Source organism: Excalfactoria chinensis, chromosome 2, assembly GCF_039878825.1.
Source record: "Excalfactoria chinensis isolate bCotChi1 chromosome 2, bCotChi1.hap2, whole genome shotgun sequence".
Classification (NCBI taxonomy): Eukaryota; Metazoa; Chordata; class Aves; order Galliformes; family Phasianidae; genus Excalfactoria; species Excalfactoria chinensis.
In genome coordinates, this window is record NC_092826.1 from 33,213,200 (window position 1) to 33,238,130 (window position 24,931).

The window sequence follows — 24,931 nt, forward strand, 5'->3', positions numbered from 1 at the left end:
TCCAGACAGACCTGCACTGGGACAGTCTTTCTGTAAAACACAAAATTTTGCAGCTTTGGGCTTCTAATTTATAGGCCTTTACTAATAAAGGACAATTTCACCTACCCCCTTGGGCTTTTCAAAAGGTTGATACAGAAGACTACACAGCACTTAAAGGTTATTTAGATCCTTCAGGTTGCATTTTGAAAGAAGATAATCTTGGCTCTTTCCCGGTGATGTTTTTTTTCCTTTCTCCATTTGCAATTAATTGGAGATAGTAACTCTGGCAAAGACAAACAGTAGAAATAAAGAAACGTTGTTGCAGCCCAGCCCTTTCTGCGCCCTCTGCCAGAACTATTGCAATCTCATATCAAAGTCTTAAATCTAGATGAGGGATTACTGTAGCTGCTGTAGCTATGTACTTGTAAGTGAACAGATACTGCTCTCCACAGTGAAGAGAAACACTGTATTTTCACAGCAGCGGTCATTTGTAAAATGAGTAATAGTTCACCCTGCATAAACTGACTGTGTAACTTGTTACTGTGCACCGCCTTTCAGTTTTAAATTACTAATTTTGCAAGAATTAGCAGGATAAGTTGCTAAGAAATCCACTGGGATTCCCAAGCTGGGGATTTCAGAGTTCCTATAAAAAGCCCTAGAGAGCTGTAGTAAGATGTTAGTTTTTCTTACGGTTTCTCTCAGTGCGTTGCATTGCCCAACTGCAGTGCGCTGTTTGATCTCAGGAAGAGCTGCCGACGGTTCAAAGCAGCAGTGCTCAGATATTTCAGTGTGAGGCACAACAATCATCATTTCTCCAGGGAACAGAATGGCATTTTTCACTGTTTCACTAAAATCAACGGGAATGTTTGAGGAATTAGACACAAAGTGTTGCCCAGTTCAAACCATCTGAGCCAGGCCTCTAAAACTGAGATTTGCTGAAGTCAGGAGGGGTTTGTAGCCAAATCCCTTTTTTATCTGCTGATGTACATCTGGGTCTCTGAAATTTTAATTAAGCTTACAACAGAGCAGTTCAGAAAGTTAGAATTGTACGTGATGCCTCCAAGAAGTAAGGAAGCACCTAATACTGTGAAGCATGAGGCCATTTGAAGTACTGTGTGCAAGTGAGAATGCCTTGTCAGCATTCAGTCTAACTGCAGACACATCGTGTGTCATGTCTGTGGTTCTGACCAAGCCTGACAGACAGCAGCAGTGCTGCCCAGCGTTGCCAAGGCTCTGCCATGCCCCTGCCACTGTGCTGATGTCACAGCCGCAGACTCTTCCTCTGGCCCACTCTTTCTCCACCCCTCACTCTTCATCAAGATAGGATCCTCAGTTGCCCCAAATTTCCGCCCCCTCCCTTGTCCTAGCAGCATGGGACTGGAAGAACTCAAAGTGCTACTTTGGCAATTGGCTCCAGCACCTAATGCAGCGCATCAGAGCCAGTCTTTGCTACCCACATCTCTCACGGTGTCTCTCACGGCGGGCCTCGTTAGGTTTTATGAACAAGAGAGGAGGACTGTTCAGCAGCGAGCACAAACCGGTTGTCTGCCCCAACAGCGACCTGCCCCAGAGCAGCACTGGGAGCACAGGGGCACAGCCGGATACGAGGCCCGGCCTACGGGCGAGCCGAGCCAACCTCCCCCTGCTCCGCTGGGCCGGCCCCAACCTCGCCGCCGAGGCTCCCACCGGGACGGGAGGGAGCGACCACCCCCCCACGGCGGGGCGCTCCCCGGGGAGGAGCCGGCCGGGTCGCGGCGTGCCCGCTCGCCAAGTTGAGCTGGGAGCAGCCAAACCCAGCCCCCGGGCGCGGGGTGGGCGGGGAGGCCGGCCGGCCGGGCGCCTCTCCCGCAAGGAGCGGGAGGACGGGCAGAACTTTGCTCCCGGACTGCGGAACGGCGCCAGGAGAGGCGAGGGGGAATGGGCCCCGAAGCGCTGCCGCTCGGCCCCTACAGCGGGGCGGCCGCCGCCGCGCTGCTGCTCTGGGCCGTGTGCGTGCTGTGCAGGAGGAAAAGGTACGGGGGGAGAGGGCCGGGGAGCCGCGGGGAACGGGGCTGCGAGGCGGGCGCCGCGGGTGGGCTACGCGCCGCGCATTGGGCCGCGTTCCCTCCGCCCGCCCCTCCGCCGCGAGAAGCCCTATCAGCGCCTGGCGGGGGCCCGGGGCTGTGGGCGGCGGGGGAGCGGCGGGGCCCGGCGGCCGCGCGTGGTGCGCTGCGGGGCTGAGCAGCCGCGGGGGGCTGAGGTTGAGGGTGATGGGGATGCGCGGGCGTCCGTGCGCACACGCACGGAGCTCATCGCATGGCCTTGAGGCTGGCGTGTGAATGTGCGTGGTGTGGTGAGAAGTTGTTCGCTGCGTGGCCTGTGTAGCAGAAGGGACTGTGCGGCTCTTGGTGACATTTCGCTCGGAATCCAAGGTGCGCTGCGCTAATCTGCTCCAGCGAGGTGCTGGCTTGCAACAGCCTCACTCTGAGGGCAGCTTTGTGTGACGCTGTACCAGCGATGTGATGCGCATCTTCACGGCTTTTGTAGGTGTCACCCACTGTGTTGCTTTTAGTTTGCTTCTGCCGTAGCACTTCTCAGGAGTTACACAGAGACACTGAGATACTTTCAGTAGACAGAAGACATTTTGAGGGAGCATGAAACACAACCTGGAAGGGGGCTGGCTGCTTCTGACCCGTCCCTTTTTCCTCATAGCAAACCTCCTCCCATGCGTCCCTTGTGTTGCTCATATTTGACTGTTGGACTCGACGATTTTGTAGGTCCTTTCCAACCTGGTGATTCTATGATACTGATGTTCTCCAGCATCAGCTCCTCTCACATGGCTGAGGAGTAAATGGATGTAAGGGCTGGGGGAGAGAAGGAGTTAGAAATGGAGGGTCTGAAATTCTCTTTTTTTAAATCACATAATATTTGTAGCGAATAATAAATGTAATTCTTAAATAATAGTTAATTTTTCAGGACATTAGAAGTTCTGGAAGGAGTAGCAAATGTACAAGGGCAAAAAAAGTAGTTGTCGTACATCTTAAGAATGGTAAAAAAGAATCAGTGTGGCAGCCTTTAGACCAAGTGTAGCTCTGGGGCCATGTGTCGTAAGGAAATATTGAAATCATGGATTTTCTCGTGTTGAGCTCAGAAGGCATTTGGTCACTGTGTAACAAAGGTGGTTTAGTGCCATGATGTTCCTGCTTTGAAATGAGGAGCCTCTCTGAGTGTTAGAGTGGGGTCATCTCCTGTGCCTCTCTCAGCCTCCCTGAGCCGGTTCTGCAAGGAAAACCAACAGAAAGCTCTTCATTTTTTTGACAGGTTTAGTTTTCTGCAGGTTGAACTCCCTAAACTAGCTTGGCATGGGATTGAAGACATGGTCATGGCAAACTGCAGTGGGTATATTTTGGGGTTAGGTGCTGTCGCATTGACTCAGCTGCTAACGTTTGTAGAAATGCTGCTATTCATAGAAATGCTAGCAGAATTGTAATAGGCTGAAGTTTTGGGATTGGAAGAAGATGAAGCCCCTTACTGTTAGGTTTTCAGACAGATGTGGATGGTAGACAAAAAAGGGCCAAAGAACCCATTTTGGGTAATTTTCATAACCCTTGTGTTTGTAGAGTTCTTGAAGTCATTTCTATGGAGTCTGTAGTACAATTGTTTGGATGTTTGTTGCACAACAAACTGGTATTATATAGGAGGCCTCAGCAAGAAGGCCTGCTGTCTTGCCCTGAGAACCAAATGGCTATGTGATTAATAAAGTAATCGTGTAAATCCCATGCTGTTTGTCTAGCAAGTATACAAAGCAACAGCTTGTAAGCAACTGGAAATAAAACATGGAAAAAGCCACCAACCTCTGTGCAATACAGTCCACAGCATAAAGCACTGGTGTAAAAGGGCTGTCCTGCCCCAAGGAGATGTTCTTTTTTTCTTTTTTTCCTTTTTAGCATGAGGGAAGAAGAGAAATTGTGTGTGTGGTCTTGAGAGATGCCTGGCAGCAGCCTGGCTGCCTTCTACTTTGCAGTATGGAGAACTGTGCTAAGGGTGCAGTGCAGTGTGCTATAACCTGGGGAGAAGGTTAAGTTTGTGCACCTAGGATTTAGGGCAGTTTTGTGGTCTGCCCTTGTTGTGTGTCTGGCCCTGAGCTGCCTGGAGGAGAGAGGGCTCTGGGTTGAGCCAGTGTTTTTTTCTGTATCTAATGAATGTCTGTAAGAGTGAAGGGGACAGAAGGGGTCTGTTGTGATAGATCAAGAGGAAATGGTTTCAAATGAAAAGTGAGGAGATTTAGATTGGATATAAGGAAGAAGTTATTTACAGTGAGGTTAGTGAGGCACTGGAACAGGTTGTCCAGAGATGTGGTAAGTGCCCTGTCTCTGGAGGTCAGACTGAATGGGGTTTTGAACAACCTGATATAGCTTTAAGTGTTCCTGTTCAGTGCAAGGGAGTTGGGCTAGATGGCCTTCCAGTGTTCATTCCAACTCTGACAGTTCTATGATTCTGTGATTTATTTGTGTCTCTACCTCCACATTTCCTCCAACTGTCAGATTCTTCTCTCCTTATCTTGTATTTGAATGTACTAATCCCAACAGCAGGCTGGGCTGTCTCCCTCCTGCTCAAGCATACACAGAAGATATCTGGGAACCTGTCAATGTAGGAAAGGTGACTGTTGGCAAAATAATGCATGAATAAATGCCTAAGGCATAGACTGTAGCCCTGACATGGAACATACCCACTTAGACTGAGACATAAACAGTTTGGTTTTGCAGAGCTTGCCTACACTGTAGAAAATGTTGCTACTTCACTTATTCAGGTGTTATTATAAAACTGAATGTCTTGTATAATGTTGGTGTGCTTATACTGATGTACTCACTCTGTGTAATGGGATTGCTTCTCATGTTTCAGCTTCTACCTGCAATCACTACAGTAGTCAAATGTGTTTATATAAACAATGCATATATAAATAGAAAGCTTAAGTACATACACACAGCCAAGTGTAACCTTGCCTTAGAGCGCTGGGTTAGGTTTGCTCTGCAGAATGATCTCTTAGTCTTGCTCAGCTCAGGACAGGCAGAACCATTGATGGGGCTGTTAGAGTTGCATTTCCAGAGCGTTACAAGGGGCTGTGTGTCTCAAGGAATGCAACTCCCCACATCAGTCCCTGGATTCCTTAAGTAGGCATCACAGGACTTCACCTTTCATGGCATGAGGTGTTTCAGTTTCATTCACTTTCAGGCTGTGTGCTCATTACTGTATCAAAGATTCTGTTAGGAGAAGTGTTGTATTGTGTTAACCTGTTACTACGTTTATCTGCAGTGCCTTTGGTATAATCCAGTGTTACCAGATTTCAGGGTGAGCTCAGTACAAGTCTTCTTATTAAAGTATTTACATCCACTGTTTAGAGACAGAAAGAAATGCAGAGGAATTTCCTTTTGCATAAATGTTTATCGTTTGAGTGCTGGTGGCAGTAATAACACAAAGGGAACTAATCGGAGTCTTTGCCAGGTTTTGGATCACAGATGGCGAAGAAACAGGAGTAGAACAAAAGTTTCCTTAATCACAGAAAATTTTGAGTTAAACTTAACTGTCAGCTAAGGCTCATTGCCTTCTGCGTGCTACAAAAAGATCTCCCTCGTACTGGTTCATGAAGAAGGGCATATCCAGGCTGTTTGCTGGGGATGTGTTTCCTCCAGAGAGCTTCCTTGAAAGTATTCCTGCTATGGCAAAACCTGGTGGTATCCTAGCCTTCAAATTATTCCCTTTTATGTTCATGAAATGGCTAAGTCAGCTTCAGCTTTATGTTGCTTTTTTGTTGTTTTCAAACTGTCTTTGCACTGACTGTGTGCAGTCTCACGGAGTGGGAGGTGGCACTGCAGGTGAAGGCAGCTCCTGCTTGTCTTCCAGCAGTGATGTGCTGAAGTCAGGGAAGCACGCCTAAGATCAACAGGGGTTGGCTCCAAATGTCACACATAGGGATTCTGCTTCTTCTTGCTTGAGCTGATGCCTACTTTTTTGGCTGCTTGGGTCAGAACATGGTATCTAAAAACTTTGAAAATATAGTAGATTAGACCTAATGTGAGAAGAAATACTTGATAAATTTATCAGTCAGAATTTTGTCACCGTCTGAGCTATGGATTTAAAGCCTTGTTGGAGTCAGGTGTCTTTCATTTCTGTCCTTTATTCTGTCCTCTGAATTACCTCAAATACATACTGCAATATTCATCTATTTATTTTTTTTTTAATTGCTCTCTTGAACCCAGATAGTTATTGTTGAAAAGAATGTAGATTCCATCTTTGCCTTCAAGAACATCTTATCCTTCTCTGTGACAAGCTGTGAGCTTGCTAACAGCTCTCTTACCAACTGAATTGTAGTTCACAAGATGTCATCAGCCTGTCTTTTTTACCACTTCTGCTAATTTAGGCAATATGTTAAGGTAGTTTTCTGTTGGAGAGAACATCAGGAAGGACAGATAGGATACCAGAAAAATGTACCCTCTCCTTTCTTACCTTGGCTTTCTACATTGACCTTTTTCTCCATCCTCCTTGTTGGCATTATACAGAGCGCATGTGTTTTATGACCTCCTTTTGCTAAATTTCATTGCCCACTCTTATCTATTTCCATTTCGAAAAGATTAGTACTGAAGAGCAAAACCATTCAAGGGAAAAAAATAGAAGTTACGTTACTTAAAATAACTTTTCTTAAAAAAAAAAAAAAAAAAAAAAAAAAAAAAAAAAGACCTTTATTTCTCACCAGTGCTCCTGGGTTTTCTACATAGACTTCACCGTCATGCCGCTCTGTAGTAAAAGCTAATTTCTCTGCTTTTATCTTCAGTCTAAAGTTAGCAAGGGTTGAATAAAATGGCGTCAGCAAACCTGTAGTCTTCTCAAGGAGTACAAGACTCAATTCACTGGCTTTTGAGCTCTCTGCTTGCACTATTGATCTGGAGAACCATTATCATGTGGGTCTTGCATAATAGTGTGTCCCAAGACAGGTTTTCTTAGCGTTTTCCAGCACTACTTTGAAACGTTGTCTGTGTGGTGTGTACATTTTGGGTTCTGTTTCCAGCCAAGGCTTTGAGGATGACACTGAAGATGACACGTACTTTAGCAGACTACCAACTTTTCAATAATCTATGATTTACAGTGTTCTTTGCTTAAGGTACACTGCCACCTAGCAACAGTTTCTCTTCCCTCCCAGTTTTCTTGACCTACTTTGTCAGGGGTTGTTCTGCTTTAGTTTGTTCCTGGTCTGGTCTTGATTAGCGTCTAGAGTGCATCAATAGATGCTACTCTGGTAAATGTATGGGGTGGAGAGACAGAGATATATTTAGTGGTTGTCAGAACTGCTTGCTTCAGATTTCTTTCTAACATGCAGTGGTTTTCACTTTTTCAGTGATTTTTCCTTCCAGTGTTTTTGTGAAAAATGCCAATAATCTTTTCTTTTCTTTCAATTTTTTTTTTCCAGTTTCTTTTTCAGTTTTGCTTTCTCCTGTTCATTATTGTTTAGAAGAAATAAAAGCGAAGTATGTGAATTAAAGGGAATTGCTTTTAGTTCTTTTTGTTACTCCAGTGCAATATCAAGCATGGAGCATCCATCTAGAGCACTGTACAGAAATGCACTTAGCTTACAGGAAGTGCCAAACAATTAACCCTGAAGTTATCCTTCAGACTGATAGTCCTACATGGCAAATCCAAGCAAATATGGAATGCAGAATGGACTGCTTCAAAAATTAGATTCAGGCTTACTACTATACTCAGAGAAGGAAAACCAACACTAGTTGGCAAATTAGCTGAAATATTATATGTAAAGGAAAGAAAAAAAAAGGCAAAACTTAATCCTAGTATCACAGATTCACAGAGCAATTGAGGTTGGCAGGGACCTTGAGGCCATCTGGGCCAACCCCTGCTCTGTCAATGACACTCAGAGCAGGGTACCCAGGACCCCTTACAGAAGGTATTAACTGCTTTTCATGCTTTTGCATGATGGTGAAAACTGCCACCTAATGCATTTTAATCATTGGCAATACAAGTAGAAATCTCTATTCTCTGGCTACTTCAGGGCAGGTGTGAGCCCAGACCCACAGAGCCTCCTGGACCTGTTAACTCCTGCAGTGAGAATGTTTTTCAGCGGGATGTATGGACCAGGATGTGTCCAGAACCCGAAGTCCTGCCTGCTGGTCTGCCTCAGTACCTCAACTGCAAGCTGGAAGTCAGTGTGCTGTCCTCTCGACTTACAAATAGCATAGCCAAGTGCTTCACATGGGTCTCCAGTTGTTGCTAGAAAAGAATCTTTTGGCAGAAAACCTTCTTCCATGGTATAACCACTCAATATGTATCAAAGAACTGCTGCCTGTCCTTCCTGTTCACCTGTATGCTCAAATACAAGTTCTAATTACTGTTGTAAGCCAGAAATGTTACATTGTGTCAGAATATTCAGCTCAGCTGTTGGATCGTGTCAGCTGCTTTAGTGTTTTGCTCAGTTATGAGAACTACTCTATTTAATTATTTCTTTATTAAGAAATTGGACAGGGCTTGTTTTGTTCAGGTAATGTAACTGTTCTTAGAATTCTGGCAAATCACTTATTTAGCTTAGTTCTAGGAATGCTGTGGAGTTGGGGAAAATATAGAAGCTAAAAGAAGCAGCGTAAGTGCAGTGTTAATATACTATGAGAAGTTAAGGAAAATCTCACATTTAAGTTGGCAGTCTTCTTCTCTTTTATCCAAGTTTTATAGAGCTGCTTGGTAGTGGAGCCAGGGCTGGAACTCATTTTCCTGACTTCTAGTTTCATGTTTTAACTTCCTACATTTCCCTTCCAACACACTTACCATATATGACATTATAGCTGTCTGGTAAACTAACTTTTTAAGCCACGAGGCAGATTTTGAATTCCGATTTAAAACTTTAGCAGTATTCCTTTTCTTTCCCATCCATTTACTGATTCTTCTACAAGATGCGTGTAGGTTTTAAGGCTAATATCCATTTGCACGCCGTCTGGGAGAATTTTGGCTGCCTGAGAGTCCCATAAAACAAAAGTTTCCTCTTTACAAACCACATGGAGCTTGGCTGTAGATATTCAGTTCCTTTCTCCACAAACTGTTTTTAATGGTGCCAGATTCTTCTGTTTCTTCTCTTTGTTTGGCACATGTCAGGAAAAAAAATCTTGGCTCTCGTATAGAACATATCTTGTTTCCTCCTCACTGCTCGTACTTTCTATTCTTAATTCAAATCAGAAAAAAAAAAAAAAAAAAAAAAAAAAGAAAAAAAATATCTGATGGTTGTGCTTCTAGTGATTTAATGTTGTAGTTTCTTAATCAATATTCTAATGTTCTGAAAGAATATTCTCTTCCATGCTGGAGGCCTGGCAGTAGGAGGTTCTATGTGAACGCAGTGGATCTGTTATCTGGGGGAATATTGCATGGTGCCCTGGCAGGGTGCCCTGCTGAAGCCCTGTGCAGGCAGGTGAAGGAAGAACAGATGGGCACAACGAAGTTAACGCGGGGATGTTAGAATAGCGTCCTCTCAGTCTCACATTTGACCCTTTCTGATGCTGTGTTGAACACCCAGATTGCAACACCGCATCCTTCATGGTTGTGGCTGCAGCGGGAAGTTGACAAAGCATCTCCTTGCTGCTCTGTGACATCCCAGCATTCCACCAGAGAGAGAATGGGTGTTTTTTCCACCAGCTCCTCGTATTCCTTCCTGATAGCCTCTCTCTGCACCCATGGAATTCCTTGAGTCCACCTACTCCTGATGGCTGAGAGAGGGGAGCACTGCTGAGTGTGGTTGCCTATCTAATCTTCTGTGGCTTCCCAGCAAATCAGCAAACTCATTACCGTCCTGTTCCTTCCTCATCCAAGCTCTGTGCTTTTCAGAAGGCCCATCCCCAGGTATTTCCTGAACAGTTGTTATGAATCACTGGCCTTAACTAAAAAGAGAGGATATTTTTTGAGTGACACAGGAAAAAAAAATGATCACAGAAAATTGTCACACTTTGATTACCTTCTTAAGTAATGAAGTACTTAGAAAAAAAAAAAAAAAAAAAAAAAAAAAAGTCTCATTTCAATGCTGTGTGAGCATTGCAGGAATTTTGCAATTATTAGCTCTGAAATAATTAGCTTAAAAAGAAAAGGAAAAGAAAAAAGGAGCCTGCATATTTCTTAACAAGAGAAACTACTGCTGCTGAAGCAAAGTAGACAGAAACTGCAGGGAATTTGTGATTAAAATGAAGTTCCTGAGAAGTCAGTATTTCAGTCTTTTTGTACTTTCCCTTTGTATACGTGCCAGAATGGGGGTGGATTTGCCCCTTTGTCATGGTGTAATACTTTAGTCTCTGAATGCTTCAAAGAGATGGTGTCTAACATTCTAATAGGGCTCCAAGGAAAATGATTGTAATTTCAGATACTCTTCATCCTCTATTCTGCATAACCGAAGAAAGATGCTGACCAAAGGAAGGACAGCCTCCTGTATTTCATTTTGTGCTACTCAACATTTTTGTCCACTCAACTGATGCTACAGTAGCAGTTGGTCATTGCTTCTGTGGCTGGAAAGTACTGTTTCCTGATATCCTCTTCAGCGCTGGCCTGGTTCTGGAGGTTACAGTAGCACTTCAGAGCTTCTGGTGTGGGGTAGGTCACAGCTGTACTATTTTTTACCAGCTAGTTTTTCAGCATGAGAAGCTTCAGGATTCTTGTTTGAGAAGCTTCTCTGAAGCTGGCTTAAATGGTGGAGGTATAAGGTATAATTTTTTTCTTCAGTTGTTTAAGAATTGATCTGTGATACTTACTAATCTCAGACTTACACTTCATTTGGACCAAAAAAGCCTCTCTGTGTAAGGTTTGCTTTTGTTTTGGTATCATCACCTGTGAAAAGTATTCAGTGCGCTACGTTTCTTCCTTATACCTTTTGAAAACTTCTGTTATTTTGTTGGATGGAATCTTTTCAAGTTTCTAAAAGATTTTTGGATATCTGTTAGCATTCAGCCTGATAAATGTTTTATTTCAATTGCTGACTTCTCAGCCATACAGCTGAGGGTGAGGCATGTCGCCAGACCCTGCACTATGGCTTTTATATGTGATTCTTTTTGAAAAGGAGCAGCTGTGTAGCTGTGCAAGAAGTGAAAATGTCTCACAGTTCAGGACTCATCCAGGAACTAAGTGTAAAATGTGATGAACCTGCAGAATTGATATTCGGACAAAAAAAAAAAAAAAAAAAAAAAGGCGGGGGGGAGGAAGAATGAGTGTACTGGGAGGACAGGCATGTACGTGGTGATCTTTTTGCCTCCAGAATGCATGTCTGAGGTATTCAGTAGCAACAGGGCGTAGTTGTGTGTATGTGATGATGAAATACTGTGCATGATAGTATGTAAAAGATGTTTGGGACCCTTCAATAGCAATTTCAATTACAGTGTGTGTGACTGATAAGGATTAATTTCCAGGTCCTGAAGTGCAGCAAGGAAGGTTCAGGTCTGGGACTCCTTTTTAGGACCCAGTGAGGGAAATTTGAAGTGTGTGTCCCTGCAGCTTGCATTTAATATCCTTTAAAGCCGGGTTGAATTATCTGTCACCACTAAGGAGCAACAGAGTTGCTCACAGCAGGACTGGAGAGTTTGCCTGTGTCACTGTTCGGTGGCTTGGGAAACAGCTGCTTGCGCAATGTCTGGTTTGTGGTTGAACAGGCAGCTGAATTTCTGGCATTGCTGCTCCAAGATAGAAAAAATGGTAATTAAGCTTCAAGAAAAGAAATCTTGCATATGTGAAAGAGTGAATTTTTTTTTCTGTAAGCTGTTTAGTTTCTTGCATCCAATATAGTGAAAACGCTGCTAGATCTTACTTAGAAGAGAATTATTTCATAGCCTGTGGATTTCCTCAGGTAGAACCACATCAGACATGATAGATTTAGAGCTTTAAAAGCCTGTTATTATAAAGACTTCAAAATAAAGCTGTGTGTATCACTCCCATTAGCTCTGCCATGCTAAGAAGTTAAAACAGGCAGTGCTGAGAATCTGATGGGCTCAAGGGAAAGTTTGAGCTTCCCAGCTTGGTGATCTCATTTGGAGGAGTAGGACATTGCTTTGTATTTTGCACTCAAAAAGAGACTCCAAATAAAACAGTTATTGGGACTCATCCAGTCTCACTTTCTCCATAGTCTAGGCCACTGCTGTGACTCCTGCATCAGCTAAACTAAACTGTATCTAAACAAAATTGTGTATGGAAAGATGACCTCTTTGGCTTAATTTTTCCTCCTGAAAGCCCTTGGATTGATGAGTAGTCCAGAGCTCATCCCACATTTTGTGCTGCTGCTGGTTAATTTTATCTTTCTCTCCTTGCTTGAAGAAAGAGGGGTGAATTTAGTATCATGAGTGGATGGTGTGTCCTTAGTGAAAAGTTTTAATTGAAGAGTGAAAGAGGCCTAAGGTGGCCCCAGGAAGTATTTCAGGCCATATCCTGTTCAAAGTACTGTGTACTGTTGTAAAAAAATAAATATTTTTTTATTTTGTGATGATTCTTGCTGATAGGTGCAGACGGGTCCCCCTGGCATGTTACCAAGTTATTTTGGATTTCTGCATATCCTTTCTCCCCACTCCAAGAGCATTTGTATGGACGCTCTACCTGTACTGCCTGCTGCCGTTCTGTGGTCTCTGCACTGGATGCTTTCTTGTTTTGTTGAAAAGCAGAAGAGCAATTAAGTTTTCTTAACCAAAGCTATAAAAAACAGAGCCAATTCAGATGGGACCAGATGAACGAATGTTTCATTTTTTAAATTGAAATACTAAAAGGTCTTGTTTGTTTTGTACTCTATTTCAGTGTATCTTGTTATTAATAATGCCTCTGAGACTATTGTTTAGGAGCCAAGAATATGTGTTTTACATTTCTAGAGTTCCAAATGCATGATATTCAATAGAAATGAAAGGGATAGAAACTTGAACTGTAGTGCTGTGGTTCATTTCTCCAGAGTGAAAGCTCAATACGTTTTTTCTTGTTTTAATTGTTTTCAGCATGAATGTAAGGTGCTGATCTAGAATGTCAGATGGTTTCTATTACCAGACCATGTGAAAAAAATCCCAAACAACAGTACACTTACAGCTGTATATTTTCATAGAATTGGCAGTGTTAGGAAAGTCCTCTGCAGGCACAGTTTTGGTCCCTTAGTAGTCATCCAAATAAAGATTTCACAGCTGGTTCCGTTCTCAGCACAGGACTGAACTGTTAGAGATGGCAGGAAGATGTAAGTCCTTGCATGGTCTGTGGTAATGGTCCAGAGTGAAGGCTGCCCTGGGATTCCCACACGTGCACAGCATGGCCATCTCCCATAGCTTTTCTTAGGGGACAGGAACAAACGCTCCAGGTGACAAAACCCCTGCTTTTGCTACCACTGATCATTTGATCATATCCTATTTAGGATATCAGCCACTCCAACCAGATGTAGCTACAGATTCAGCCCTGCTGAATACTTCTTTTTATTCTTTGTGGCATATATGGAGTCATCTCCTTAAAGGCAATAAGGAAAGTCTTTCCTGTCCCTGCTAGTCAGCTCATTTCTCAAGACTATGGAAGGGACAGATGAGTTGCTTCTCTGCTGAAGTATGAATTGTGTAAGTCAATACAGAATCTGGTCATCCATTCCATTTCCAGTGTTGGTCTGGTCAAAGTTGCTGCAATAAACATGTCTTTGCATGCTAAATTCCTCAGAACTGCTCTGTATATGGAAAGCTAATTGAATTCTATAGTATAAACAAGGTCATTGGGCCCTACAGTAATCCAGCTGATAATCATTCTAACCTGAATACAGAGATTGGACGGTGAGTAATGCTGGATTTATGTCAGTAAAGGATGATGTCTTTATGTGCCACTTTTTCCTTTTTCAGCAAGCTTTGCATTTTGTATCATTTTACCATCAGGTATTAGGGTGTTTTTCCTGATTTTTCCCTTTTACTGTTCACAAAATTCACTTCATTGAATAGGAACTGTCTTCATCAATTCCCATTGCTCTGCTCAGGGGATAAGCTAGGCTAATGAGACCCTTCTTTGTTTCATTTGAGTAGGTTTTGCTAATTGCATTTATCACACTGGAACCTGTAAGGGGATTTTCCATAGACAAAATGACAATAAAAAAATTAAGCGCTTTTGCTGGTAAGTCACCTGGCAATTCCTTCTGGATCCTCAACATTGCTGTCAGCAGATGTGACTGTCTTCTTAACGTCCACTGCCTCTAATTGCCCTATATTTCCCCTCCGATCTCCTTGTGTAGGATTTATACCCCTCAGCTGATGAGATGAAACCTGCAAGCTGGCCATAATACATCTCCAGTTAGAAGCAGAGAGAAAGAAAGAGAAAATAAGGACTGAAAACTAGGTCTGCACGTAGGAAGAAGTGAAGTGCCATAGGTTTTATGAATGTTCTCAGAAAATATGGTTGCATGAATGTCAAGCCCCGAGAATAAGATGGCAGCTGTTGGTTGAGTGGACTGCCTCACTGAGTCACAGGTAGACCCACGCTCTGACTATTGAAGAAAATTTACATTCCATCCTGATGGAGTTAATTGAACCATTTAATTTATAATTATTGATGCTTATGAATTTCTCAAGGTTTATGTTAAATCAAGGTACACCGGGATTTTTTGGTCTAGCTTTAAAATTTGCCTTTGAGTTATCCTATAGTCCCTTCTTATCTTTGACTTGATCAAGAGTAGCTTGAAAGCTTCTTGCCTTTTCTAGGAGATCTGTCCTCTGTAGGACTCCTTCTTTCATCTGGGGAAGGGATTAGAGCAGTCACTGTGCTCTTCATTTATATAATTCTGTCATGGCTATGACACCAGCTTAATCTTCTTGACTGGCTGATCAAACTGATTTTAAACAGTTTTAGACAGAGTAAAAATTAGTGCATTTAAGGCTTCCCTGATTTTTCTGGCAGTTTTTCTGTCATTCAGTCTAGCCTTTTTTTTGTTTACCTCAATTCCCTTTTTTTTTTTTTTTTTTTTTTTTTTTTTTTTTTTTAATGTGCTTATCTTTGCCCCACAAAGTATCTACTACAAGTGGCATTTTTTTTAACCTTTAGGTCTCTAATTTTACTAATTTCTCAATTCCATTTTAAGCACCATGTTTTGCCAACCTGGTTGTATTGGAGAACAGTGTGGTTCATCTATCTTCATTTCTCAGCAAGGTGTCTGTGCTTGCAGAAGCCCTGGGGCAGTTGGGGGAAACTGCCCAGGCAGCTCACCTGCTTGAGGAACCAGTTTAGTGGTGCTGCTATAGACATGGTTGCTTGCATGGCATTTTCTGATGAGCATGGCAGACCGTGCCATGGGAGAGAGATTAAATCCTGATGTGAATGACTTGCAGCATGACCATGCATAAGTTCTGCTTCTGCTTGATCTCATCTTCACCACCTCTAGAATGTTAGGGATAATAATTTCAAGTTTAGTTGGGTTTCCTAAGAAATTCCATTATCTTTTCTGTGAATTGCTGAAGCGAGGGCTTGATTTGAGGCCTTTGAATAGCCCCTGATTTTAGTGGAATTTGTGCTGCTAAGTTGAGCAGAAGCTCAAATTTTTTTGATAGATTAGCACTTTCTTACTGAGGCAAACGTGAATTTCTAGTTTGGTAGTACGATGTAAAATAGTACTCCCTCACCTTAGTGTTACAGATTCCTGGGGAGGAAGGAAATCTGGTACTACTTTACGCTCTAAACTGGATTTCAAAGCTCAGTTTTGATACAGTTAGAAAGCCTTTAAGCTTCAGAATCTAGAATGCAGTTCTTGTCTCCTAAAAGTCTGTAGGTTATGAGACCACTTCTTGGTTGGCAACTGAAGTTATTTCAAAGTGGAACTTTTACTTCCATAAGAGTGTACATGCTGGCTAGCACTTTAAAGAGCTGGAGCCAATTTTGGGTTTTCTTTCAAATAAAATTCAATGTTGGGTTTTCTTTCAAATAAAATTCTATGTATATTTAAATTGTATGGATGCCATAATCCATTCTGACCACATGGCCCTGATTATGAGACAGTTTTTTTTCACATTCCTAGCACTATGAAACAGTGACTTATCTCATTTTTTCTTGGGTCCATAGCACCAGCAGTTGTGCCACTAGCCAGAGTTAACACACTCACTTTCTTCTGGTCATGTAACTCATCTATTATTTTTCTTTCCATAAACTGGCAAGCTTGTAGGATACTGATGTTTTTACAGCAATCTGAATTCCTAATTCTATTGACTAACACAAGGCAAGTGAACTCTGTTTCCATGTTCAGGAGCATAAGCCTTCAAAGGGTTTTTTCATTTGTATGCTCTATGTAAGATACAGAACACAGTTGAGGATGGCTGTCTTCTGGCTGTGGACCACATAGTATGTGAATTTACTTCAGCTGGGATGACAAACTTCATCACATAGTCACTAAAAGTGATGAAGGAGCTTTTGAGCCACAAAGATTTCGTGACTTCGTAGTATTTTTGTTTGTTTAGTTTGAGCTACTTGAGTTTACTGAGCTACTTCTTGAACCAAATCTGTCCAAAGTTTCTAAGAAAGTTGTCACGTGAGAACTACGCTTGGTAGCCCTCAGCTACTCAGAACTGAATTTTCCAGAATTTCTTCATGTTGCTTTTGTATGAGATAGTTCCTTCTAGTACGAAAAAAAATGTTGCAGAATCACAGAATTGCAGGGGTTGGAAAGGACTTGTAGAGATTGAGTCCAACCTTCCTACCAAAGCAGGCTCCCTACAGCAGGCTGCACAGGTAAACCAGGTTGAACGGGTGTTTTGTGGCTAGTAGAAATAATGGGCTTTTTCTGTTCTCAAATGTGCACATACTCCTTCCCACAGAAACCAGATGTGAGGGGAGAAGGAAGGGAGGCTGCGGAAAATCCCAGCATACACACACTGGGTGAACATTACTGAGTACTGAGTACCTAGGAGGTGATTCTTGTTCTGTTAACAGGCATAGCCACACTGAGCTTCTTTTCCTTTCCTTTTTCCTTCTTCTTTCTCTCTCTCTCTCTTTTTTTTTTTTTTTTTTTTTTTTTTTTTTTTTTTTTTTTTTTTTTTCCGTTCCCCTCAAATAAAGGGACATTTACCTCAACCATCTATCGTATATGTGCAGTTATGGTCCTTAGTATGCCAAGTATCACTTCTCATCCTGAGCTCAATTGTAAACTGGAAGTTTCTTCCTCTACTTTAAAATCATTCCTTTTTTAACCAAGCAATTTTTCTGAATGAATGAGGACTATAAGCAATATGGAAGATAACTGCCTGTATGTGATAGAAAAGTGGAAGTGTAGGGTAGTTAGTTTAAACTGGGGTAAAAGCAAGTGGTAAACCCTTGAAAAACAAAGAGGGCTTTTTTATCTTCATAAGATACCTTAAGAATCGTTTGACTACAAACACTGTACTAATTAATCACGATGGTATATGCTGGGAGTTGGACTAGATGCCCTCCAGAGGCCTTTTCCAACCTCAGTCATTCGGTGATTATGGATGTTTGGTGCTAAGTAATTTTCCCTTAGTTCTCCTAAAGGTAATATTTCAGACACTCACTTTCATGTTTTTTCTATATTCACTTAGCTGAAACACAGTAGTCTGGTGTCAAAATTTGAACTTTGCTAATTTGATACAACTTTCTTGATATGTGTCTTTTAAAACAATATCAGACCTTGTCAGCCTACAGCTTCTCTAGCTTTTAAAAAAAAAGGAACTCTTTATTTTTCTTTAAAGCTGATTTATATTTCTGGCTATTTTATTTAGAGTGAACTACCATACTTGGGTATCTTTAGCTGAATCTGAAGGCTGAAACTGGAAGCAAAACCCAACTTTAGAGTTGTTTCCATACTGGTGTGTCGAAAATAGTTGTCTGAGTTCAAATGTGATCTTCTGAAGTTACGTTTTCTTTTTCCTTTTCCTGTTTATTTATTTATTTTTTTTCCTCATAATGAAGAAATTGTTAGTGGAACCAGTCTGCCATCAGTCTTTGGCATTCCTTAGATTTGTGACTTTGTAGCCCCAGTGGGACTGTGCCTTTGTAGCTGAATGCTTGATGTTGGATGTGTGCTGTATGGATAGCTTGAAACCTTGTCACCTGTGGTTGAGTATGCTGAGGTTTTGTTGTCCTCACTGTGTTCTTGCAGCAATGTAGCCACATTGTGGCTCAAATCACTGTTGTTTAGATAGGATCTCATTGAAATAATAATACTGGAGTTCATCGGAAGCTTCAGCTTCAGCCAGAGCCATATGTTGTTATCAGAAGTTCTGACCTCTTGCAGTCTGATCAACAAGTAGTTCAGCAAGGGGTTAGTCGGGAATTGGGATTCGTGTTCTGGGCTATCTGCCTTGTTTTCTCTGTACTGTGTGTGAGATCCCAGGGTGCATACTACTCACTGTGAAGCATTGCTACTCCACCCACATGCTTCTGCCAGGAGTGCTGTGAGGATACAATCTGCTTTCAAAGTCCTTTGCACCTGTTCTGGACTGTTGAACTTCACTGACCAAGTCACTCATTTTCATCAGGGAATTGAGTGTTGCCTGTCTATCTCTGTAGAGCAGGGAGCAGCTCCCTTGATCAGCAATGAGCATCCTATTAAATAAGGAAGCTCTGTGTATTTATTCTGAGTAATTAGAAGGCTACCTGGATAGGTGTTTAGATAAGAACGCCAAGACTTCCTTGTGTGTGAGAAGTAAAACCTCTCACGTAAGCACGAATATCTGAAGATAGTTGATCAAGTATGAGGAATACAGTCATTTCATTTTGGCTTATTTAAAGCAGTGACTGCCATAATGAATACATTTTTAAAGAAAGAAAGAAAATATGAAACGAAGACATTCAAGCAACTTTTTTACAACTTCCCTAAATATACTCTACCATGCAAAAAATACTGCAAAATGTTGATAAGCATCTTTTCCTCCACAAAATTGAAATAAAATTCCTTTCTCTTTTTCAACCTGGTGCTTCCGCCAGATTTGTTATGTTGGGAACATGATGTGGTGTAAAAGGCATCTGTAACCTCAGGCTCTCAAGAAAAGGCATGTTTTATACATTATTCTCATCTCTTCGATGGATACCTTCTAGGAAATGTCTTTGTTAGTTGTTCTTTTTTTCCACTACAGAAATACTGCTTCACCATGTTCTGCACTGAAATGTCAGCGTTGTGCTGTTGTGTAGGTGGTAGTATGTATTATACACAGTTTTGAAAACCTGAATAATCAGTGATGTGCATGACTTTGCCAGGGAAAACAAATGGCTGTGTCATTTTGATTTCGGTATATCAAGAAAATGTAACCTATAAAAGTTAATTAGCATTCTTCAGAAGGGGTTGTTTAGCTAACATCTTTGTTTCCATGTTTTCAGTTTTGTCAGAAGCTGGAGGGGAGTGTTTATTCTGTTGCTAATATATACCCATGGATTTGCAGATTATTCCATGGAGTTTTAGCTATCATGCATCTGTCCTCCACTTCATTGAATGGGTAGGTTTCCACTCACTTGAACAACTGCTTAGATTCACTGAAGAAAAATGTATCACAGACTTCATCAACTTTTTTTATGTAGTGTTTATCAATAAAACTCCTTGAGCCTGATTAATTATATGTCAAAATGAAGTTTTCCTAGCAACTTTAATAGGAAAAAGATGTGGATAGAAGATGCAGCCATTTGCACACCAGCATTATGTAACTGTGCTAAAGGAAGTTGTAAAAATTAGAGGACATGGTTCTCACTCACTGACTGCCTTGACAAATTTCTTCTGTACTGAGACCTTCCCAAGGCTGAAAAATCAAAGATGAATAGAATTGTACTTCTATAGTAAAAAATTAAATTGTTAGCTTTACAAATATTCTAGTAATGGAGGTGTGTAAAGTTTGATTTTGGAGGTTATCTCCAGACAATAATTTTTACGTGAAAGTATTTAAGAACAAGCAGTCAGTAAAGAGATCTAATTTCCATGTCAACATGCCCCATATTTGCTCAGAGATATGATTTAGAAGAGGGTTGTTAGAGTTAGGGTACTGTGGTTAGGCTGTGGTTGGACTTGATGATCTTCAAGGTCTTTTCCAACCTGGTAATTCTATGATCCTATGATATAGAAAAGATAATCCTTAGAGGCCAGACTTTCAAGCTGGCTAAGCCTACTGAGATGCAGTTGCTGGGTACAGTATCCTTCCTTAAATAGTAAAATAAAAAGTTGAGGTTCCTGTGGATAGAAATTAAGAGTCTTGTGGATAATTTGTCCTATTTTCCATTGCTCTGCAAATGCATGTGTGAGACTTTGATTTGGGAATTACTTTGATACTGTGTTGCGCTGTGTGTATAAAAGCTTGGTGTTCCTTTCAGTGTCACCTTGGAGGGTGACTGAAACCCATTCAGGGACTCCAGCATTTTAACTACCTATGAAAATGCCCAGTCCTGGGCAGGTTGTGGAACTGGTGAAAAAATGATAAGGAACAAAGATTTGAAAGTTAATGAAATCTAGTAGTTGCAGTGAAAGGAAATGAACGGTGGGCTTGGTGGCAGGGAGAGAGGACTCAGGACAAAGTAAGTTGAAAATAATGACAGGGATTTTGTCTTTGAGTTGCTGTTGTTGAGGAGATATTTCTGTGCTGCCTTTTTGTGCTTAGGCCTGCTACAATCTTCAGTTCAGTTTTACAATCTCTGATTATAAATCCCAGAGCATAAGGGCATGAACACTGACCCTTGGCTTGAGGTAAGCTTTGGTATCTTACTTAGCAGTGTCAGGCCAATGTCTCTTTGCTGAACAAACATCTTCCAAACCAGCTCTCATCTTTCCTGGTAGCCACTCCTTTTGTGTTTAAAGCACCAGATCTATAACCTGGATATATCATTTCCTAGTCATTGGCAGTTGCTATGTTTTTCTCCTCCAAGACTAGAAGCCCATTAAGACTCAGTTTTTCACTTAAGACTTAACTGAGTTTTTACAAGCTTCTTCATCCAAATGCCAGGTAGTTGATTCTGTTCTTCTGACTCGATTTTCTTTTGTTGGACTGGAAAACATTCCTTCTAATCAGCCTCAGATACTGACTCAGGATACTGATGCAGGACTCCTCTGCTGCTGCTCCTGTGCATGGGTCCCACACTGCAGCTGCAGAGAAACAGCTTCAGTTGGTATGCATGGAAATGAGCAGTGGGCAGAGCTGCTCACTACTACCACAGGGTAGCAACAATGCCCTCTGAAGCAAGGTGGTTGGCAGCAGTACTCTTGCTGTATTGACTGCTTCCCACTTTAGAGATGGTGCCTTTGTAAGAGATTGTTGGGTTAAAAACCTATCAGTGTCCAAGAGCTGGAATGCAAGTCCCTCCGGACTTATTACAAGTGTTTACTCAAATTTGCAAGCCAATATTCTTTCTTGCAAGTTCACGGTTTTCCTTCTTTTCATAATTTCCACTTTTTCTGATATGCTTGATCTCTCCCATTATTCTCAGTTCTATCAACCACATGTAAAAAAAGAGTTTTTTTACGAAGATTCATTAATTAGAAAATAGAATACTTAATAGAAGTGAAGGGTAGCAAATATCTTTTTTTTTTTTTTTTTTTTTTTTTTTTTTAAGGTAAAACTATATATTCTGTTATATACATAGAACATTCATTTCTGCTCTTAGTTTTTATAAGTAAATGTTGTCCTCTGTTCTTCACTGACCCATGTTGTGTTATTTTGCAAGCTTTGATACTTCAGCTAATAGATACCTTTGTAATTTTGAAGAATTTTAAATCCCATTTCATCTCTAATAAGCAGAAAACACTGTAAGAATACTCAGATCATAACCAGTTAATTTTTTTCTGCTGTCTTTATCCTTTACTAAGGTAGTATATAATGCAATAGGAACAATACTGTAAGCAAAAGCAAACTCTGTGATTTAATGTGTTTTTAGGTAATATGGAGACTTGATGAGAAGTCTGAATGACATTTCCCAAGATCTGGAACTGGTAGATATTTTTCCACTGAGAGCAGTGAGACCATGGGGAAGGATGAGGAAAATGCCAATGCCAGAACAAGCAGGAGGAGAGTGCAACACAACATGTGGGGTGGGCTAGCACTTCTGGGCATGGACCAGCTAGTAAAGATTTGGACAGCAACAGAGTTGAAAAATATCACAGAATCATTAAGATTGGAAAAGACTTCTCAGATCTATTTTATCTATCAACCACTCACCACCATGCCCTCTAACTCACGTCCCTCAGTGCTGCATCCCCATGGTTTTTGAATACTTCCAGGAACGGTGACTCCACCACCTCTTCTGGGGAAGAAATATTTCCTAATATTCAACCTGAACCTCCTCTGGCACAGCTTGAGGCCATGGCCTTTCATCCTATTGCTGTTCCCCTTGAGAAGAGGCCAATCCCCGCCAATCCACAACCTCATTTCAGGCAGCTGTGGAAGTGATATGGTCACCCCTGAGTCTTGTCTGGAGATTGAACAACCCTATTTCCCTCAGCTTTTCCCCATTAGACTTGTACTCCAGACCCCTCACAGCTTTGTTGCCCTTCTCTGGATATGCTCCAGGGTCTCAGTGTCTTTCTTGCAGTGAGGGGCCCAAAGTTGAACACAGACCTTGAGGTGTAGCCTCACCACTGCCAAATACAGAGGGATGATCACCTCCCTATTCTTGCTGACTATTGACAACACAAGGGCGGCTACGAAAGTAACGCCTCCTACTTCATTGTGTTGGCCCATGACGTCAGAGGCAGATGGTGGTATATCCATACCTCTATGGTAGTAGAGGCTGAACTTTCCCACCAGTATTCCATTACATTTTGTTGGTGTTTGACAAATGACAGCAGAGGGGCAGTGAGGCAAAATGGCTTTTGACATGGAAGTGCATATGTGTCATTAAATTCCTCCATGAGGAAAAAATGGCACCTGTTGATGTTCACTGATGCTTGCTGAATGTGTATGGAGACCAAACAGTGGACGTGATGACAGTGAGGCAGTGGGAGGTGATAAAGACACTGAATCATTTCCGCTGGTGCAGACTGTTAAAAATGCAGCATACAGTCTATTGTTCATTGGTGGTGAAAATAAGTAGCTAATAGTGGTGACGTGTTGAAAAATGAAGTGAAATAGCTGAGAATTTGTTCTTTGTATTGGTTGTAGTGGAAATAAATAGAAGACATTTCTTTTGGAGCAACTTATGTGAATATTTAGTACAGCATTCATACAATTTATAGTTTCGTTTTATCTTAAATAATGATTGAAAATTGGGACAGTATATCTGTATATTAATGCCAAATGACATGAGTATATCTTTTAAAAGATTTCTTGAAAAAAGCAGCAAGCTTCTTCCTCTGGCACTGAGAGAAATGGAGGCATTGCTTCCTATACAAATTATAAGTAACTGTAAAATGTGTCTATCCATCCAACTTAACTGCAGGGAATTAATTCCAACAGAATGGGTTAATATGTCATTATTATAGTGATTGCAAACTCTTGGAAAGAGAAGCATTCCTAAATGAGAAAATAAGTGTTGTGTTTAGCTCAAGCTCTTTTTTTTTAAGGCGTTGCATTTCTTTCTTTCTTTCTTTCTTTTGATTTATTATTTTTTTGTTGTTGTTCTGAAACTATGTTGCACTTTTGTTCCCTAGTTTGTACTTTTGTATACTGGTGTGAGGACAAAAGGCATACCTTCCGCAATGATCCCCTACTGTAAGACGAATTTGCAGAAATGTGCAATAGTGTCTTTATACTTCTATAGAAGTGTAACATTTATTTTTATCTACCTATATATATAATATTTAAAACTAGTCCTTTCTCTCTTGTCAGTGTGCTGTGCCATATGGTGCCGAGCAACATGCCAGATGATAAAAATATTCCTAGAACATATGATATCATCAGTCAATTCAAGAGGGGTGAAACTTCTTGACCAAAGCATTTGTGGCTTTGATGCATTTTCATGGGTGTAAACTGTATATTTTGAACTGATGAAGTATGTCCAAGAGGTCTCCTTTTATGCAAATCCTAAAATACATGAGTATTTTGTTTGCTAATAAGGTTAAAAGAAGAAAATTTTGATTTAACAAAGGAATTTGTGGCAAAGTAGCATGTTATTTTCATAGCAAGAAATGATTCGCCTTCTTCCTTTCAATAGATATTGCTGATAGCTGCTCTGAAGTTGGATCTGTTCCATGAGGAATGGCATTTCTCCATCTCTTTTCTGCTTGTGGAGAAGACAGAATATAGTGCTTGGTCAGAGGATGTTCATATTTAGTGCAGACAGCTATCTGTGCTTGGTGGGGAAAAGACTGTGTGTGCACTCTCTCACTCTCCCCTAGGGAAAAAAAAAAAAAAAAAAAAAAAAAAAAAGAGAGAGAGAAAAAAAAGAAAGAAAGAAAGAAAGAAAAAAGGCCATATTAAGTATTATGGTTTCCATCAGAGTTTTAGTTAATCTGAGGTGTTATAGCTGGGATTTTTCTTGCTTTATTTTGAGCTTGTTTCTTGTTTCTGACTGTTTGCACCAAACACCAAAAAATTCTGAATGTTTTATATTGGCAGAGGAAACTGCTCTGGACAAACTTGGGTGTTTCTTTAGGAAATGTCACAGAGATGTTACAAATCTAGAAGAAAGACATTAAAAGCTGTGGGGCTGTGGGGACTCCCAGTGCTGCAAGAGAATTGGCCTTTGCAGTGATGTTAGCATTTTGCAGACTTCAGTGTCAGAAGTACCTTCCAGTTCTCTGTTCGCTGCTGTCTTTGTCACTGGAAGCATATTGAGGATTAAAGCCTTGTCTTCAAGTTGGCACCTAAAAACCCTGTTGGTTGAGCCATTAGGATCAGATCTACGGCACTGGACTCTCTTCCTGCTCAATGTATTTCAATATGTCTGTGTTTATACTGGAGAATCTCAGTAGTGCGAGGTCTGGCAATCCTCAGCTGGTATTTTTTAAGCTTGCCTTTACGTGTGTTTTGCAGCATTCTCATTCTGCAGTGACTGTTAACAGATTTTGAATTCCTAAAGTCTTTCCTACTTCTCTTTCCATCAAATACTTGCA

At 41.3% G+C, this 24,931-nt stretch overlaps 1 protein-coding gene across 1 annotated transcript in view; it reads left to right on the plus strand.

Annotated features, from left to right (window-relative positions):
* The first annotated feature begins 1,663 nt into the window (after positions 1-1,663).
* The window catches only part of CYP7B1 (cytochrome P450 family 7 subfamily B member 1), a 124,748-nt gene continuing 101,480 nt past the window's right edge, over positions 1,664-24,931 (plus strand). The window contains exon 1 of the mRNA XM_072328893.1: positions 1,664-1,991. Within this exon, the coding sequence (XP_072184994.1) occupies positions 1,897-1,991 (95 nt within the window). The 5' untranslated portion in view covers positions 1,664-1,896. The remainder of the gene's footprint in view (positions 1,992-24,931) is intronic.